At 36.6% G+C, this 20,370-nt stretch overlaps 2 protein-coding genes across 2 annotated transcripts in view; one reads left to right on the forward strand and one right to left on the reverse strand.

Annotated features, from left to right (window-relative positions):
• Positions 1-1,563, forward strand: part of nrip2 (nuclear receptor interacting protein 2) — a 33,538-nt gene extending 31,975 nt beyond the window's left edge. The window contains exon 6 of the mRNA XM_055190478.2: positions 1,100-1,563. Within this exon, the coding sequence (XP_055046453.2) occupies positions 1,100-1,219 (120 nt within the window). The 3' untranslated portion in view covers positions 1,220-1,563. The remainder of the gene's footprint in view (positions 1-1,099) is intronic.
• Positions 1,564-10,677: 9,114 nt separating this feature from the next.
• itfg2 (integrin alpha FG-GAP repeat containing 2) lies at positions 10,678-19,702 on the reverse strand. The gene is made up of 12 exons (XM_073868159.1): positions 19,471-19,702; positions 18,738-18,833; positions 18,372-18,413; positions 17,807-17,987; positions 17,587-17,720; positions 17,302-17,450; positions 17,080-17,174; positions 15,505-15,558; positions 14,881-14,972; positions 13,991-14,108; positions 11,649-11,822; positions 10,678-10,812 (listed from the first exon to the last, which is right to left on the reverse strand). Exons 1-12 carry the CDS (start codon positions 19,564-19,566, stop codon positions 10,730-10,732), a joined length of 1,314 nt encoding a protein of 437 aa, XP_073724260.1. The 5' UTR covers positions 19,567-19,702; the 3' UTR covers positions 10,678-10,729.
• Positions 19,703-20,370: the final 668 nt, after the last annotated feature.

Raw genomic sequence — 20,370 nt, forward strand, 5'->3', positions numbered from 1 at the left:
ACAGACAGACAGATAAATATAAATACAGACAGACAGCAACACAAACGGACACATACTTAGCTAGATAGACAGACAGATAAATATAAAGACAGACAGACAGCAACACAAACAGACACATACTTAGCTAGATAGACAGACAGACAGACAGATAAATATAAAGACAGACAGACAGAAACACAGACGGACACATACTTAGCTAGATAAACAGATAGACAGACAGACAGACACACAAACTGACACATACTTAGCTAGACACACAGACAGACAGATAAATATAAAGACAGACAAAAAGTCAAAAAGATGGACAGACAGGTAAACAGATAGATAAACAGATAGTTAGACAAACTGCCAGACAAATACATAGAAAGATAAACAGACAGACAGACAGACAAACCGAAAAACAAACAGACAGACGAAACCAAAAGATCAAATGAAATGAAGAGAGACAGACAGGCAGATACACAGATGGACACATAGTTAGCTAGATAGACAGACAGGCAAATAGATAGGCAGACATATTGAAGAACTAAAGGACAGACAGACAGCAACACAGATGGACACATACTTAGCTAGATAGACAGACAAACAGATAAATATAAAGACAGACAGAAAGTCAGACAGACAGACAGGTAAACAGATAGACATACAGACAGACATCCAGACAAATACATAGTTAGCCAGACAAACACACACACACACACACACACACACACCAAACCAAAAGACAAAATGAAAGGATGGGAGACAGGCAGACACACAGATGGACACATAGTTAGCTAAATAGACAGACAGGCAAATAGAGACATATTGAAAAACTAAAGGACAGACAGACAGCAACACAGATGAAAAACCTAGCTAGATAAACAGACGGATAAATATAAAGACAGACAGAACGTCAGACAGACCGACAGGCTACTAGACCGAGTGACAAACAAATATACAGAATGAACATTATATAAAATGATATTGATATACAGACAGACAGACAGACTAACAGATAGACAGATGGACAGACAGACTCTGTCTGGTTTATAAAGCACAGACAAACAGACAGACTTTGCTAAGCTTACATAACAAACAATACACATTCTGTTTCCAGTGCTGTGTGGACCTGAACTCCAGAGTGCTCCGTCTCCACAGCACAGAGCAAGAGTTGCCCTTCCTGGATCCACCTGCCTGCAGTCAGTGCCATCACCATGACAACAACAAAAACATGTGACCTCAGACCTACGTGCCCTATGACCGCCCCCATGTAATCAAAGAGGAAGTTCAGAGAGGACAGCCTGTGTCTGGACTGTAGTGTCCTATAGAGTAACTCTCTCCTCCTCATTCTTCATTGTTGCTTTATTTCTGTGCTATTGACAGAAATCTGCCAACCTCATTTTTTTCTGCTGTTTTAAACTATATTTGATTAAGTGTTTTGAGGAGGAGGAAGATTTTGATATTTTAAATTGCCTTTATTGAAATATAACACAAGCACACAGTTAATCTGAAAGTAAGAAAATGTGCTCATCAGGTGATTTGAATTACAATACAAATAAATTTAATTCTTGTACATTAAAATGAAATTGAGATTTTGTAAGAATGTTTCCACAGCATTGCTTTAAATGTCAAGTAAGCACCCAAACAACCAGACTTTTGATTTATATACAGCATTGAACATGTCACACTCTATCAGAAGTTAACTCTAACTCTTTTACAATACCAGTAATCAGTACTCTGAAACTGCCTTTTACTAACCAAGTACTGTGTTTTCTGTTCTGTTTTCCTTTTAGTAGATTGACTTGGTCCCTAGATGATAATATGGGGCTTTAGTCAATCTGATCTTTATTGAGACATGCACTGGTTCAATCCTGAAGGCACTACCAAGAAACCAAAACTTTCCATCTGCATTTAAAGAGAGCTCCGATGCAAAATCCGCTAAATGCCACCTCTGTCAAAAATGAGATGATATTGACCGAATGCCCTTGGCGCATATTATACGTTTATCAAATACTTTTGCTTTAAATCTGTAAATCCTTGGTAATTCAGAAATAACAATTTGTTGGCAGAATCCGTTATATGCCACAACAATTTTTCAGCAAAGTCCTCTAAGTACATGGAGGAATTGGATGAGGAACCGTGTCAGAGGTTTTTTTACCCAAAATAAGGAGTTTACCGAATATATTATGACATTGACAGAAATTTTGATCCGTTCACTGTAAAAAATATTTGCTGCCTTAAAGGAACACGCCCACATTTTGGGAATTTAGCTTATTCACCGTATTCCCAGAATTAGACAAGTCCATACATACCGTTCTCTTCTCTGTGCGTGCTGTAACTCTGTCTGACGCAGCCCCCGCTAGCTTAGCTTAGCACAAAGACTGGAAGTGAATAGCTCCAGCTAGCATACTGCTCCCAATAAGTGACAAGGTCATATAAGACACAGCCATCTTTTAACAGTATACATACTGGGAACTATATTCTCAGAAAGCGAAGAACTGCTACTTGGGTGGAGTGATTTGCACAACTCTCTACTCCTCACCAGGGGGCTTCTTGGGTGCTGTGAGCAAATCACTCCGCCCAAGTAGCAGTGCTTCACTTTCTGAGAATATAGTTCCCAGTATGTATACTGTTAAAAAATGGCTGTGTCTCATAGGACCTTGTTATTTGTACACGCTGTGACTATACAAATTACAACACCTAAATAGGAAAATGTTCGCATTATTTTGTCACTTATTTGGAGCGGTGTGCTAGCTGGAGCCATTTACTTCCAGTCTTTGTGCTAAGCTAAGCTAGCGGGGGCTGCGTCAGACAGAATTACAGCACGCACAGAGATGAGAAAGGTATGTACAGACTTATCTAATTCTGGGGGATGCGGTGAATGGGCTGGATTCCCAAAATGTGGGCGTGTTCCTTTAAATTTTTTTATTGAATCAACTTAGATTTACAAGTCATGTCAACTTACTATTATTTGTCTCTTATAAAATGAAGTTGAGTTCTTTCAACTATATTTTATAAGTTATGACAACTCATCTCTAGTCAATATAAATAATAGTATGTTGATTCAACTGAAAATTTTAAGGCAGCAAAGATTTTCTTTTTACAGTATACCCTTAAGGGGATCGCACCGGCCGTGCAGCGCCGTTCTAAAAAAATCAAACACATTGTTTTCTATGAGTATACGCACACCGGCGCCGCCAGGTGGCGCCTGTCCGCGCCTCCCAGCTTTGACTCAGAAAGGTTGCTCAAATCCCTATCGCGCCACACAGCGCCACTCACATAGTTTAACATTAAATAACATCATATTTGTCCCAAATCATTAAGGATTAACATTGGCTGCTAACGTATATTTTGCATTTTGAAGTAGACGCTATCTGACGAAGCTCGCGCTATTTAATGTGCACTTCCGGTTTACAATACCTCCGAGTTGTCCTAGACGCGACTCGACGAGGCGCTGAGCTGTGCGGCCGGTGTGCGACCCCCTTTATTCATATTGTATGCACTTAGAGGGTTTTGCAGTGAAAGACAGTCAAATTTGTTAAATGCCAGAAGAGAAATTTGTGAAAATAAGCCATTTCAAACATGTCAGATGCACTTGAAGGGTTTTGCATCTGAATTCTTCATTTATACCCAGGTGAAAGAGTAGTACACTTCCATAGTGTACTTAAAGTGCTTTATTTTCGCACACTGATTTTGTACTTAATATACTAGAAATTCATCTAGAACATCTAAGTGTACTTCACTGTGCTATTTTGAGACACCATAAATATGAACTAAAATGTGCAAAAAATATATTTAAAAAATGTATTGTAGTAAACTTGAACCCATCTTTGTATGAAAGTTAAGTTCAAGTTTAATACAAGTGTTAACTAAATACATTTTTAATACAGAGATAGTATGATAAAAGTGCATTTTGGTTCATATTCATGGTGTCTCAGAATGGCACAGATAATTACACTTGGATTATCTTGGGAGCATCTTAGGAAGTGCTGGGGATGAATTTTTGGTGTATTGGGTACAAAATTAGTGTGCGAAAATTATGGAAGTGTACTACTTTTTCACCTGGGTAGACTTTCCTTTTTGTATTTTTTGATAAGCCAGTGAGAGAGACGTGTTTGTGTTTAAGATACAATGCAAATGCATTTCTGTTTATCACTTGCATGTGTTTGTGCTCTTTTAGACCAATACAGAGCCCAGTTTCAAGCTTTTAGGCACAAACCCTCTTCTGTTACTTCTCCTCGACTGTATTGTATGTCTCTTAACCAAAGGCTTTTCTCCACCACCCACGCATCTCGCTTACGCTTTGTATGTTCAATTAAAACCGCAAGTACAACCGTCTTAGGTCAGAAACGCCTATCTCAGCTCCTATCGAAATGCAACAGAAAGACGGCCAGTTGTATGAAAAGAGTTTATTTTTTGGTGTTTTTTGTTTCTCTGAACAGTATTTTCTCTGCCTAAATAAAATAAGATGTATTCTGACTATACAAAGTTCTTGATTGTGAATTAAATGAATGCACAAATCATGTCACAAGAATCTGATGCACCTACACACATGCTAGGCATAGTTGAAGAACAACACTGTTCCTCTACTCGCAGAGGTTCACGATCACATGGTTTGCCCGAGGCAGTCAACAAGCTATTTTAAGGTTCCTTCATTTGATGATGGAGGGTAAAGATGTTCTCAACCATTGAGAGCCATAAGGGATGACATCATTGACCCGGCACTGAGGCACGGGCTGCTCCTGATCCAAAGGCACAATGCATTATTTAGTCTCATCACCAAGAAATCTATCTATTCTTTGTAAAAGCGAGGGTAAAAATTACAATTACATGTATTCATCTAGAAGATGCTGTTATTCAAAGTGACTATAAAAAGGATAATACTTAACGGTTTATATACTTAGCATAACAATTGCTGCTGATTATTAGTCCCGCCCACAGTGAAATCTCATTGGTTCAAAATTCTGCTGTTTACTAGATGTTACAAAAGGCTGTGATTGGTTCGGACTGTGTCGAATCGCAGACTATTTTTATCTTTAATAAAAGTCTTTCATCAAAATGTATTTACTTTTTGTGCTTCCATGACTTAACTCAGTCAAATGCAGGAGAGCCTCCATGTTTCACTTATAACATACTAATCAAAGTTTCTCCTATTTTTTCTAATATTCTGTAGTTTTCTGCCAAATTCTTGTGAAATTCAGGCTAAAGTCTCATAATAAGTCTAATTTTTAGATTTGGAGCATCAAAGTTTGATTTCAACCATTAATTTTGCATTGATTTCAATCTTCGACATGGCCTTACTCAGACAATATTAAATATATCAATGTTATATTTTCACCGAATGTTTATTTTTACATTATGTAGGATTATTTTATAAAACATTTAATCATACAAAGCTGGGTACGCTTGTTGTCTTTTAAGATTGTTTAGGTTTTTTAGAAATAGAATTAAAGTTTAACATCAAATCACTTTTGGTATCGCACGTGACAACAGAAACGTAGCAATGATGTATGAGTCCCGGTTTATCTGTTCGGGACCAGGCCGCATGCTGTGCTCCATTATTTCTTACTGTCACATCCAACGATGGCCTACAAAATTAAAGATAATCCCGCAGAGCCTCAGCGCCACACAGAACAGAACAAAATGTTTTTTTCCCCCAAAGCAGTGCTCACACTGAGATGGGCTTCGCTGCTTTGTAACCCACTGTGCAATGGGGGGCCTGCACGTTTTCTTCTGACTCAGTAGACACGCCACATCCTGTCACGGTTTAAAAGACATCTCATTTGAGATCCGAGAATGTATAGAAACGTTAAAGCAAAGCCAAGCATCATAAATCTGGCTTTTATTCTCTATCACACATAAATTCAACACAACTAAAATTGTAATAAATTCAAAACAGTCCTGCAAAACTGTCCCAGCAAGCAATTTTGTGTTTAAAAGACGTAGCAATACAAACACAGCCCATATGTTAAGGCTAAAACAAGGCAAAAATTCAACCTACTAGATTAAAAAGAAAGGTTAAAATGTTTATGACATTTTTTTAAATTAGTTGAAACTTTTTTAAAACTGCCCAAATCAGTATTGTATCAGCCCAGTATTAAAAAATAAAATTCTTAATTTTACGCAAAATCCAAAATCTTCCGTGTTATTCTGTCATCGTTTCTCCCTTTATTCCAACCGCGACAAATGCCACTCTTCATTCTTTGCAGAATGCAATAAATCCGCTTAACCAATCACAGCGCACCATTCCACGCATTGTAAACAATAAGGGCGGCGCTTTGATTGCACACTGATAGTTTTCCTCAACTACTTTGTACTTCGTGATCAATAAACAAACAAAAACAAAATAGTAATTTGATGGCATTGATAAACCTGTGGTGGTTTTCTGTGGCGGGGAAGAAACGTAAGCCATCAAAATCAAATAATTTACGCGAGAGGCACTCGGCCAAAGAAAAAATGCCGGCTGTTGTGTTTTTCATCTTGTCACTTTCTTGGTATAGAAAACAAATTTTTACAGAAATTAGTCAAAATGTATTTATTGCGTTTTGGATCCACACTTTTTCATTTTTATAGTGCATAGCCCAAAAATAAATAAATAAATGAAACCAAACTCCTCATGGTTGACTGCTTACATGATGGAATATCATACATTTCGCTATTTTGGCAAAAACAACACAAAATTCAAGTTTATTTTGTCTAGAAGTGGGTTACTCATAGACAGACTATATACTGGGTCTAATGATGGCTATTGATTGCTGGGATGAGTAAATTATGAAAGAATTTTCATGTTTGGGTCAACTTTCCATTTTTAAGCTTTTAGTAATGATGATGTAAAGCTAGTTAGTAAGTGAACTGTCAGTTACAGTTATGGACCCAACATGCTGTACACCAAAGTCCAATAAGAAGCAAGAAAGCATAAAAAGGAATAGGAAAGCATTTTCCGGTCCCTAATAAACACTGCTGGTCATTTCCACAGAACACAGCGGAAAACCACAGCGGTGTCTAATAGGAAGATCTAATAACCTTTAGTATCAGCTCAAGTGATGAAGATACCCCAGAATCCATTAAATGGAATCCCTGCCGCCAGCTCGATAAACGCAGAGGCTTATTAAAACTGCCAATCGTGTATTAGGACCACTACCGAGTTAAGTGTACGTTACGCAAATGGCAGGAAATGAGGAAGGGACCATGCGGAGCATCTTGAAGATACAGCCAATCTGTGAATGCAAACGCCGGTATCCTTTCCTGTCCACATGCAAATGCATACGGAGGCGAAGAGGAAGACAGACACAGGAATTAGTAACAAAGATTTGGAGGAGCATAATCTAATCACACTTCACTCACCACGATCAAAAGCACAAGAGATTCAGTTTGTAAGGCCAGCAGTACTCTATTAATTCTTATGAAATGATAAATCATGAATAAATGTAAAATCATACTGTAAAAATACAAGAAATGAGAGATCTTTGTCTATAATATACAAACTAAATACCATACATACTGCAGCTGAGCCAACTTTAAACTGCTAGAGATCCCATGGGTGGTCTGTTCCCAGGGTCAGCTATCTGCCCAGCTGCTCCACATCAGCTAGGTTTTTGCCCAATGTTTTCGCTTCAGCTGGGCAAAAAGTTCAATTCCCACAGGATTAATCTCGCTCACTAGGGTCCTTATTTATCAAGTCTCACAAAAACATGGCTATTGACTTTGAGTAAAAAAAATCATGTCTCAAAGCTGCGCTTTAAAGTTAGTTATTAAGCATCTCATGTGTGGGACTAAATCTCAAGTGTCAATTTTAGAGATTATGTCTATTAAAGATTATCAATGTAATATTGGGATGTGACATTCCAGATTGTATTTGCACTCATATTTAAGGATCCAACTTGTACAGTCTAAAATACTTTCATAAAACACCAAAGAAGGATAACACACTATAGGAAATCAGTAATACATCCAATGACATTGTGTACTCTATGATGCCACTATAAGTTTAGGGTGTAACTGAGCATGTTTATCTGATGTCCTGCATGCCCATCTATGGTCAAACATGATGCTGCTTTTACAGTCGGACGAAAGTGCTGACCTCTCCGGTATTTGTTCCACTTTGCACTTTTAAGGGCAAATAACTTTATCCAACATTTTGGGGAGGAAAGGGATCAAAATTCAAAACAAGCAGGAAAGTCCCTGAACTGCTATCATTCTGCTCAAAATAGACAAACGGCAATAACATTTGTGCACAAATACTGCACACATTGTAAAGTAAAATTGACCATTTACCCAAGTTTGCATGGAGGACCCCAATTTTCTTATTACTGCATAAAGAGAGAAAGCCAATAATGTTCATGGTATCTAGGGCTGTCACAATGATTAAATAATCGCCTCATCGCGATTGTTTGACCTCATCGTGATGATTTTAGATCACCGCAATGATTGCACATCTCTCTAAAAAACACAAGGGGGAGCTGCAGCACCTGTATAAATGAGACATTATCAGATTACTTTAAAATATGTGTTATGTGTATTAATATTTACTGCCAGGTAAACGTTGCAAAATATTTATTTAAATAATCACAACAAGATGTGTGAAAATGATTTCATAAACAAACAAAAAAAGTATGAGAATTAAATGTCAAATCAATAAAACAGACAATTAATCGTCATATTCGTCAAAGCACCAAAACAGGCAATTAACCGTCATAATCGCCACAATTTATTAGACAATTAACCGTCAGCCAAATTCCATATCTGTGACAGCCCAAATGGTATCAAATATTTTATAAATACTGATAGAAAAACAACAGAAAGATCAATCTCGCAAAAGTAGTAATTGTATATATAGCTATTATATTTATATAAAGTTAAATGGGCTAGAAATAAGTTCCTACAACTTCATTTTTATAATTTATAGCTATTTCTAACTAGTAAATTTTTTTAAAATTACTTGTATAGTTACATACATCGTGTTTTAGAACCGACGAAAAATTGAAAGTTGCGATTTTCTAGGCAGATATGCAGTGATAATGAATAATGATATTATGCAGTGCCCTTAAATAGTCCCCTGCCATTGAAAGTTACCAAGGGGACTATTTTCAGGCCCTGCGTAATATCATTGCGCCTCCTGCAGCCATGTTGCGGCAGTAAAGTCCTTGATCATTACGCCAGAACGAGAGTATAGACGGTTTCAGCAGTAACAACATAAACAAGCGGCTTTTGTGGTCAACTCGTAACTTCCGGTAAACTCTGCTAAGAATAAATAACAACAAAGTACTTTAAACATAGTTTAATTATATAACAAGCAAAATAAACAACACATAGATTATCTAGGAAACCAAAGCATTTGTTATTTTCGTCCATAAAAAAACTGAAACCGGAATAAAGTTCGAACCGGACGCGATTCGCGTCAACACACGTGCGCCTGATGAAACCGTCTATAGTTCCTAGCCATATCGGCCTAGAAAATTGCAACTTTTAATTTTCCGTCTGTCTTAGTACACAATGTAACTACAGAAGGGTCAAGTTTTAAATAGGAAAAATATCAAAATTCTTTGGTTATTTTTTTAGAGCGATGCTAATGGTCTAATCACATTCAATGGATTATGCTAAGCTATGCTAAAAATGGTAGCGCCAGATCCGGAGATCAGCTGAATGGATTTCAAAACTGTAAAAATCAAATGTTTAACTCTAGGGGAGCTGGAAAATGAGCATATTTTCAAAATATGTCCCTTTAAGTTCCTACAACTTCATTTTTATAATTTATAGCTACTTCCAACCAATCAAAAAAGTTGAAATTACTTAATAATTTTAAGTTGTTTAAACTTAAACATTTAAGTGCAGCAATTAATTTAAGTGTGTGTGTGTGTGTGCACAATTTTACAAATATATGTAAAATTCTATGTTGGCACTTTTGCAAGATTAATAATGTGGAACTTTATGTTGTTTATGATTATTGACCATATTTGGTCATATCTCCGACACACCCATTACTAACAGGTGTGCAAGGGTGATTGTTGATGAATATTAATAGAAAATTAATTTTCTAAATTTGATATAAACGCTAACCTGTTTTATTTATCCGTTTTAGTTTTGCGTCTGCATCAACATGTGAATTCTTGAAAGCAAAGTATAAAGACAGATTTTTGCTTGAAGGACATAAGCCCTGTATGCAGAACCCATAAATTCCTAGTGTCCTGTGTTCAACTGCAGCGTAGAGCTCGTATAGGCCTTGGGCGAAGCCACCCGAGAGACTGACATCTGAATTTGCTCACACAATTCAATCTGTCATCTCTCCTCTAGTCCCTGTGACTAAAGTGCACGATGACACCTGAGCCAAACATTACCTAGCCTCAGAAGTACATGCATACAAACACACAAGCTGAAATCGATGCGTCCTCTGTTAGTCCCTCAGCAAAGCATCTCCATAATCTATCGATAATGCATGAAGCTCTGCAGGCACAGAGCAGGGGGGACACAAAATCCCCTCTCTGGGCTTCTCCTACATTAGACGCAAGACTCTTTCCCTGGGAGCCGGAGGTCCAGCGGCCGCTCTATTTTTGGTTTCCTCACCTGGTGTTACGTCGCTCTTGGGTATAATCGATAACTTCAAAACTGAAGCTGTATATTCACGCGTTTGATGGGAAAAATGGCTTCAAGTGCTCAGAAGGAAGAAGATAAAGAATAGGAAAGACAAATGAACGGAAATATTTGGAAGTTGTTTTATTAACAGACTATTTACAGAGAAGCCAAGTTTGAGTCATTGTATGCTTTCATGTTTCTGTATGTTCCTGTAGAGCACATCTCCAATGAGTTTCCGAACGGCCACAGTGTCACTGATATCTGTAAGGTGCATACAAACAAACCCACAGATTTAATGCATGTTTGATAAGGCCTCTCTTCCTCTCTCTTCATGCAGAATGTGAGAATCTGAAGATGATACTTTTCAAAAGTTTGTGATTCGCGATAAGCGTGTGGACCCCGATGTGAACTATAGTTTATCTCTCTAGCTTTCCGTTTCTTGTGCACTCTCTCACCTGCCAGCTTTCAGGGTGTCCGCATGCCACGGTTAGCTAATCGCGCTTTGAAAGTAACGTTGCGGGTGCACATCAGACTCGAAGGATGAATTATTAACAGCGGCCCCAGGAAATCACGCTGGCTTTTCATTAACTGTGCATGTGGCAGGTGTCTGAGTGAGCAGAATGACCTGACCCCCCTTTGGCCCGTTTGAACCCAAATGAGTCTCCAATGCACCTGTGGTAGAATTCATGCAACTACATCTGTTGTGATATTGGTGAATTTATTATTGGCAACAGTCAGATTTGGCCAGTCGAAGCCCAATAGTTAGAAAGTCGGGCTTGTATCCCCCAAGGGGCCGCCAGTTTGATTCTTATGGCAAGAGGGAGCACCTGAGGTTGGACTAAATAACTGCTGTTAATTTATCATTTACTAAAACATTTTTATAATAAAAAAGACCTATGTGTTAACATAAGTTGATGCATAGAGAACAACTGTATTGCTATTAACAAACATTAACAAAGATCAATAAATGCTGCAACACATATTGCTCTGGGTAGTTAATATATTAACTATTTTGATCAATAGAGCTTTATTGTAAAGTGTTACCATTTTAAAAAAATATGACTAAAAAAAATTCTTTAGTTATTATACACACTCACCTACTCCTAGGTTGTGCACCAGGGTTGTGTACTCGGGCCTCTCCTCTAGTACACTCAACAGGTTGGTGGGCTCCATCTGCTCCAGCTCCACCCTCCAGTATACATAGATCTTATGATTAAAGCTCACGTAGACCAGGCACGGGCTGTTTCTTCCCTCCTTACATGCATACTGTCCTAATGGAAACAATATGCATTTACATTTAAACATTTGTTAGTATGCGTGTTCCTTTTTACGCATTTCTTTAACGCAATGCTGTACCTGTTAGGCTACACTAACTTCCTTCCTAACACACGTTACAATGCAAGATTAATCACTGCACATTAATAGGATAGTCATGTATTGTCTTAAATTGATTGAAAGGCATTTAAGTTCCAATCTGTTGCTTAATTTACATTCACAAACCACACAAACCAACAATTATGAAAATGTATGCAAAAGCCATGCTTACTGTAATTGCCAATTATTAAAACATCACTCCAAATGCCGTCATGTATGAATACTTATCATATCAAACTACTTAGCCTTTCTGTGTGCACTTTCACATGGAAATTGGCTATTCACCAGAAATGTTTCACATGCCGACCGATCTGTTTAGCGTTAGAATGCGTTTTAATGTGAAAGGTACCTCTCCTCGACATTCCCTTCATACGGCAGTTTCACAGAGCGCACGGCTGCATTTTAATGAGCCTGCGAGGCACACAAGATGAAAACGAAGGCACAGGTGTGTGAGCAGATAAACATTACACATATGTGAGTGCTTTGTTGTATGTGAGCAAGTACATTTTAGTGTCGACATTAATGAAAGTCTTGGTGTTCACAGCGGCTTTGTCATAAATTTAATCCTTTTAATGCATCAATTTTCGGTCCTACATCAACGGATAGAGAGAAACATCATGACAGAGGAGAAAGAGGATGACAGAGAAGAGAGACAGAGAGAGAAAGAGAGGTGGGAAGGATTAAGCTTAAGTGAAACTGATAGAGATACTATATGTTTCCACCATCCAGATGCTTCTACCAATACATAAATGCAAAAAAATTGTTGTCTTATTTTGTCAGGTTTATTTACACTATGCAGTTCACTTACAAGGGCTGATGGTACGGATGCACAGATACCACTTTTTTGGAATACGAGTACTTGCATTTCAGTACTTGCCGATACCGAGTACTTAATAAAAAAACATGATTTAAATTTACAGGTAACAGCTTTAGTCATATAATTTAACAAAAAAACAGGGGACTAGTTTTCCAGTTTGTTGTAAACTCTCTCACTTTGGACATCACAAGAGACATTAACCACTTACCCGCCGCTCAAACATAGACATTTCTCAGACCGTGGTATCGATCCCTGGTATCGGGGGACTTTTAACAAGTACTTTAGAAAATGTGGTATCGAGGCCGATACCCGATACCAGTATTGGTATCTGTGCATCCCTAGCTGATAGGTGAATATTACAGTGATTGGTATAAAATGAAGCCTATTTCTTTTGACTCAGATCTCATGTTGACATTTGAAATCACCTAAACAAACACGCCCCTACCTCATTAGAATCTGGACCTTCTTTTGATAGACCCGCCCCACACATACGCAACAATGTCGCTCAGTAGACACGCCCCTTACTGCTGATTGGGTACAAGTGTGTTTTGGTAGTCGGCCTGACTACCTTTTCCAAAGCGCTTTTCAGAAATCGTGCACCCCGCCTTTAAATTTGTCATGAAATTGGAATTAAAAATTTTAAATCCAACTTTTTTGGAATATTGTTGTACTTATTTGTGAAAAATTCATGTGCCCTCTTAATCTTTTATCAAAATGCTAATTTCCTCCCCTTCTCGAAACAATCTCTCTCACTCCGGTTATGAGGAATGGCGGGAAAAGATCACAGCGATAAGCAAACAGCAACATGACCCGATTTCCAAACAATCCAATCAATTTTCTATGAATGAATTCCAGTACTGCCCTACCTTTATTCTCATTTCATCTCGGATATACATCACGACGGGGAAAACAAGACAGTTGCTACTTCAGTTTTATGATTACTTTAACTGATGTTTTACTTTATTGTAATTTCTTGTGATTCATATTTAATTCTTACTAATTTCAATGTTTTACTGTTAATTTATTATAATACAATTCATTTTTATTTAACAATTAAATCAACAAAAGTCAGTATACACAACTTAATATTATCTGAAGCATAAATAATTGTAACAATATTACACAGTAGTGCAAATTATAGATTTAATTTTAAGAGCAATTTCTCATGATTTTGGACTGAAATATGACCTTACTATGTTGAATGTTGACATGTTTTACCCTGATAAAGGCAGTAAGTGAAGGTCTCACCTGCAACGAATGCATTTACATTTTCATCAAACTGGAAGCGGACCACCGTACGTCTATGATCGATGATGTATGTCTGGCCGTCCCAGGCACAGGCCACCACCTCTTCTCTCCCATCACCCTAAACAACACACACAACACAAACACACAACTAGTACAATATACTGTACTTCTCTAATTAAAATTTGGCAAAAAATCAATAAAGGAGATTTGTTGTTTGGTGCATTAGCCCTTTAAAATGTATAAAATGTAAAATTAAAAAGAACATTGCCTACAGTACATTGAAGACTGAAAAACACATGCATATTCAAACACACACACACGTATGAAATGGCACTTGATATGATGCTATACCATGCAAACATATCACAATTCATGCATGCACTAAAAATAACGGTAAGACTTTACAATAATGTTGTATTTTTTAACAATTAGTTGATGCATTAGATAACATTAACTAACAATGAACAATAATTCTAAAGCATTTATTCATCTTAGTTCATGTTAATTTCAACATTTACTAATACATTTATAAAATCAACCATTGTAACTGTTAACATTAACTAATACAACATGAACTAACATGAATAACTGTATTAATATTAACTATATAAGAATGTAAACATGACAAAAAACTATATTGTTCATTGATTGTTCATGTTAGCTAATTAATTTACTTATGTTAACTAATACAACCTTATTGTAAACCCAAAATAACATTCGGGTTTAAGATATAGTAACTGCAAAAATGGCTCAGTAAATTAAAGCTAGCAGCTGCTTTTGAGATCTAGCATTATTTTGTTTATACAGGCCACAATGTCCAGTTCTGCAATTAAATTTCAAAATGTTTAAATGGCCAAAAAAAAACTTTTAGGTTTAGGTTTCAGACTTACAGTAATGTCCAGCTTCTGGAGGGCAAAGAGCTGGTGGTCGACCTGTACAGACCACAAGAGCTTCTCAGAGCTGTCCATCAGCTTCAGTGTTCCTGAAAGAAAAACACAACAACAGCTACCCAATCAATAACATCTACACGATGAACTGTCAATTACTTCTTGTAACAACATCTGGTCTGATCTGATCTGGCATCATCCAACAGGGTGGCCATGGCAACAGACATGCACCATACACTGAAAAAAATGATTCATTGAATTTAATCCTTTTTTTTAAGGTAAGTGGTTGCAATCAATTTATTTAAGTTACATTTAAACAAAAGTTTTATATTTTATTTTACTTTACTAATCTTTTTGTTTAAATGTAGCTTAAATAAACTGATTGCAACCACTTACCTTAAAAAAATTGATTAAATTCAATGAATCGTTTTTTTCAGTGTACAAGAGTATGCTATTAGAGTATAGGGTATAAAGACAACCCTCATAAACACCTGAGCCCAGAGTGACCAAATGTGTGGAAAACACGGAGCATGTTTTGTGTTGTTACGCTGGGATCATGCCCTCCCAACATCAATTAAATAACCTCTGAGATGTGACAGGTTTCACGATGATAAGACTAACACTCACCATCCAGAGTGCAAAGAGCAAACAGGCCACCTTTAGATGAATCCTCCTTAGAACCTAGAGAAAAGCCAAAAAGAGGACATAATAATCCATGGCTTCATTTTTCTTAATGCTTTTTCAATACATTTAAAGAAAATAAGCAAATGCAACACAATAATCAACTTATTTGTTTTTTGAATTTAGTTAATAACTACAATATCTATTTAAAGAGCACCTATTTCATTGCTTAAAAACAATGTTATTTTGTGTATTTGGTATTATGCAATGTGTTTGTGCGGTTTATAGTTAAAAAACACATTATTTTCCACATACCGTACATTTTTGTAACTCCAGATTTTACTCTCTTCCTGAAACGCACGGATTTGAAAAGCGCAGTGTCCCTGATTGGCCAGCTAATCTGTTGTGATCGGTCTGAACACCTCTGACATCAGCCGGAAATGTGATGCTCCTTACCATGTTTGAAAGATTTGTTTGCTAACAGGAGTTAACTTACAGGCTGAGTCCAAGCGGGATAAATTATGATAATGTCGGTCTTTACTACATCACCAATACCAGGAAGTAAACTGTTGCCTACAATCCGTGTGTTTGTTGTGGTCCAAGAAAAGAGATTTACGTTGGAGACGATAACACGCGACATTGTTTACTTTTTTGTAAAGGTTTGTACCTTTTGCATATGGTTAACATGTACTAATACACACACTTGTAAAATCGTGAATCAGACAATAGGTGCTCTTTAAAAGGATAGTTCACCCAAAAATGAAAATTCTGTCATAATTTGCTCATTCTCATGTTGTAACAAACCTTTAAAAGATGTATTTGACCTGAAGAACACAAAGAAAGGAATGTTTGTAACCAAACCGAGGCCCCATTGACTTCCATAAGCGGAAAAAGAATACTATGGAAGTCAATGGGGCCTCTGATCGATTTGGATACAAACATTCCTCAAAATATCTTTCTTTTTGTAACAACATGAGAGCAAATGACGACAGAACATTAATTCTTGGGTGAACCATCCCTATAATATTTAGTTTTTTTCTAGGGCTGTCAAAAGATTAATCGCGATCAACCGCATACAAAATAAAAGTTTTTTTTTTTTTTGCACAATTTGCACGGTGTGTAATTATTTTATATATATGAATACACACACGTTAATGTTTGTATTTAAGAAACATTTACATGTATATTTAGATATATTTGGATATATTTTATATTATAAAAATATACCTAAATAACTTTTTTCTTAAATTCATACATGTATGTGTGTATTTATATATACATAATATAAGCACACATACACATATATTATGCAAACACAAACTTTATTTTGTATGTGATTAATCGCGATTAATCTTTTGACAGCCCTAGTTTTTTTATGATAGGTAATCATTTTAAAATTTGTAAAATAGACGTTTGCCAGCACAAGTAAAAACGTTTGTCGGAAAATAAATAAATTCAAGAAAACATTTCCATGCAATTAAATGAAAGAAATCTTAGTGTACTGGCAGCCAACTGTGCAAGGAAATGCATGATGCATGCACAGCATGCAAACCAAACGTGTGACTGCATGATCTCTGGCACCTCTGCTAATGCTGCCTATCAGATGAGTGGACACGTTCTTGTTATGAATGCGTCCGGTTGTAAGACGAAGGACAACATCTCTGGAGGAACCTTCCCTGTGAACATAAACACATATAACATTGGGCCGTACAAAATCTGATTTATTTCTAAATTCAGTATGGTTTATTATTCAGTACACGTATAACATGCACTGTATTCCTTTCCCAATATTGATTCTCCCACCTAGTAGGAGTGGCTGTGTTGTCATCGGCAGATCCTGCAGCGCCCTCTTGTGTCCAAGAGCAGGTTAGTATGGCATATCCACAGCCAGGCTGGGACACCATGAGCTCAGGTAGACCTTCTGGACTTGGGTTTACTGAAAGACTGTCAACCTGTGGAGACAAAAAAAAGTTGTAATAGGTAATTTTTAGTATATGTTATGGGCTTTAGCAAAACAGCAAGAAACATTACACTTTGTGACCAATGTGAACAATTTGGAGACATCTTCTAAAGACACTTGTCTTGTACCTGACCCTCCAGAAGCCATTTTTTCAACAGTACCAGCTGACCAGCGCTCACGTCTGAAGCATCTGAAGGTTCCTCCCAACGAAACGCCCGGACCACGCGGTCCGTGTAGCCAACGACAAGCTCACACCGTCCGTCTCCATCTGAGTCCACACAAACACTTCAACATTAGCATGACTGCACAAACTGTTAAGATATCATTGAGCATGTCGTACCCAGACTCCTCCATCAATATCGCTGATCAGCATCACTTTGGTATTGGCAGGAATGTGCTGGGTAAAACTAGGCTTCTGCTCGTCTCCAATCAAACCGTCCTGCTGGCTCGATGAATCCGACTTGGCCGGAGAAGAACTGATATCGAAGAGGTGAAACCAGCCCTCTGCACCCACAGCCACAACAAAATTCTGCCGTGTTTAAAGATAATATTTAAAAGTGATGGAAATTTGTGTGCTATTCGATGCTTAAAGCAAGCGCCATGGTAGAGCCTTGCAATAGCAGTGCAAAGGTCATGGGTTCGATTCTTAGGAAACACACATACTGATAAAATTTATATTGTGAATGTCATGTCGTTTTAGATAAAAGTGTCTGTCAAATGCATAATGTAAGGTTATGGTTGTATGGATGTGCACCACTGTATTATGTAGTAACATCCTCTTTAAAGTGTCATGTTAATATCATATTACATAAGCATTCCAGAGTCTCTAAAGGCTACAGCATTGCTATTTGATATCAACACATTTCCACAAAACTTTTTAATGAGGGAGAAAGATGGAGCGAGTGAGACTTACCCTTCCTTTGTTGCAAACATCTCCCACTCCGACACATGTTAACTATAAAAAAATCAGATGAAAATATGATCATTGTGTGACATGACAATGCTGAATAAACATCAAAAAATTCTAATGGATTTAATGGGAATTGTGTATTGTATTGGTTTAATAGAAACTATAAGGGTCTATGTGGATCTCTATTGGTGATGAGTTGCAGGGGGTTTATTAGTGGGATGTTATCTGACATATGGGAGCCAATAGATCAACAATCTTACTAAAATAATATTTTTTTATGATAAACAGCTGATGGTATTTGAAACCATTAAAATTTGTATTGTGTTAATCTTTTAATTTAATATGTTGAAGATCATTAATGTTACTCACCATGCCCACACATGTTCGTGTTATCCAGGGCTTAGGATCATCGTTTTTATAGATATATAGTTTCCCATTGGCATCTCCCACTACCAGCTCATTCAACTGCAACATAAAGATGACATTTATACCTTATCTTGGGCATGACCATATCACACAGATATTCAAATATATTTAATAGTTATGAAGGAAACTGTATTTACTCTTATGGAAACTTTTAAAGACGACATATCATGACAATTTTACTTTTTCTGTGTTTAAGTGCTATAATTGTATCAACCTAGAAAATGTGTAAAAGAACAACCCAGTAACTTAGTTTTGGTAAACCTATCTTTGCAAGCATGTGAAAAAATAGGTAATTGAAATTTGGCTCCCCTTGTGATGTCAGAAGGACACACCCAAAAAAGGCACATTTTCGCTCACACCTACAAAGTGGCAATTTTAACATGATATAATAAATTATCTATATGGTATTTGGAGCTAAAACTTCACATACGTACTCTGGGGACACTAAAAATGTATTTAACAACATTTAAAAAGTCTCGTAAAATGTCCCCTTTAAAGTCTCTCCTATAATGTTTTGGGTGGGATGTTATCTATTCTAAATCAATAGAAGACCATTAAAATCTTACTGCAATAAAGCCCAAGGACAAAAAAAACATGCATACTGCTAGGTGGGGTTTATATAAAGCGTTATTTAATGATTTGATTGAAATAATTAATTGCTCAATTCATAACTTACTGAGTCGTTATCTGCATCTCCAAGACAAATAGCGTGAGGAAAAAGTGTTCCTGTGAAGCCTAAACTAACTCTCTGAACGTAACTCACCGAGCGCATTTTACTTCATATACACAATATAACCTAACTATTAAAGGTGTCATACAAACCAAAGAAATGTATACACGTCAAAGCAAATCATACTTCAAATCACACATCCCGTTCACTACAAACAAACGCACGTGACGTGATCTCTCTTCGTAATTTCAAAATAAAAGACCCCAAAACTTTATTCACTAATATTAACGTAATAGTGTATAATTGTAAATAAATAAATAAATAAATATTTGTGGAATGTTTATGAAGTATACATAATTTGTCGAGTAAAGAGAAATAAATTAAAATATATTAATTTTGATTTTAAAAATATAAAGAGGAAATAGCTAATAAAATGTACTAAGGAAAAATATATTGAATTGTGACATTGATTTAGGAGCATTTTTACAAGTTAGAAATCACATTTATTCAGCTTATTTTTCCAAACTAACCATGCATTAAATATTAAAAATGTTAAATATTTTTGTCAGTTTACTGTTAACGCACTATTTAACACATATTTGAAATATTTAAGTAGCACCAAACACACAAATATTTTACAATGTTATTACAACCACATTGACTAAAGTCTATCCACTAAAATGATTTATTTCATTTTTAGAACAAAATTTTAAAGTGGACATATCATGAAAATCTGATCTTTTCCCTGTTTAAGTGCTATAATTGGGTCACCAGTGCTTATATCAACCTACAAAATGTGTAAAAGAACAACCCAGTAACTTGGTAAACCATTCTCTGCGAACATGTGAAAAAATAGGTAATTGAAATTTGGGTCTCTGTGTGACGTCAGCAGGGGATAACACCGCT

Source organism: Misgurnus anguillicaudatus, chromosome 1 (assembly GCF_027580225.2).
Source record: "Misgurnus anguillicaudatus chromosome 1, ASM2758022v2, whole genome shotgun sequence".
Lineage (NCBI taxonomy): Eukaryota > Metazoa > Chordata > Actinopteri > Cypriniformes > Cobitidae > Misgurnus > Misgurnus anguillicaudatus.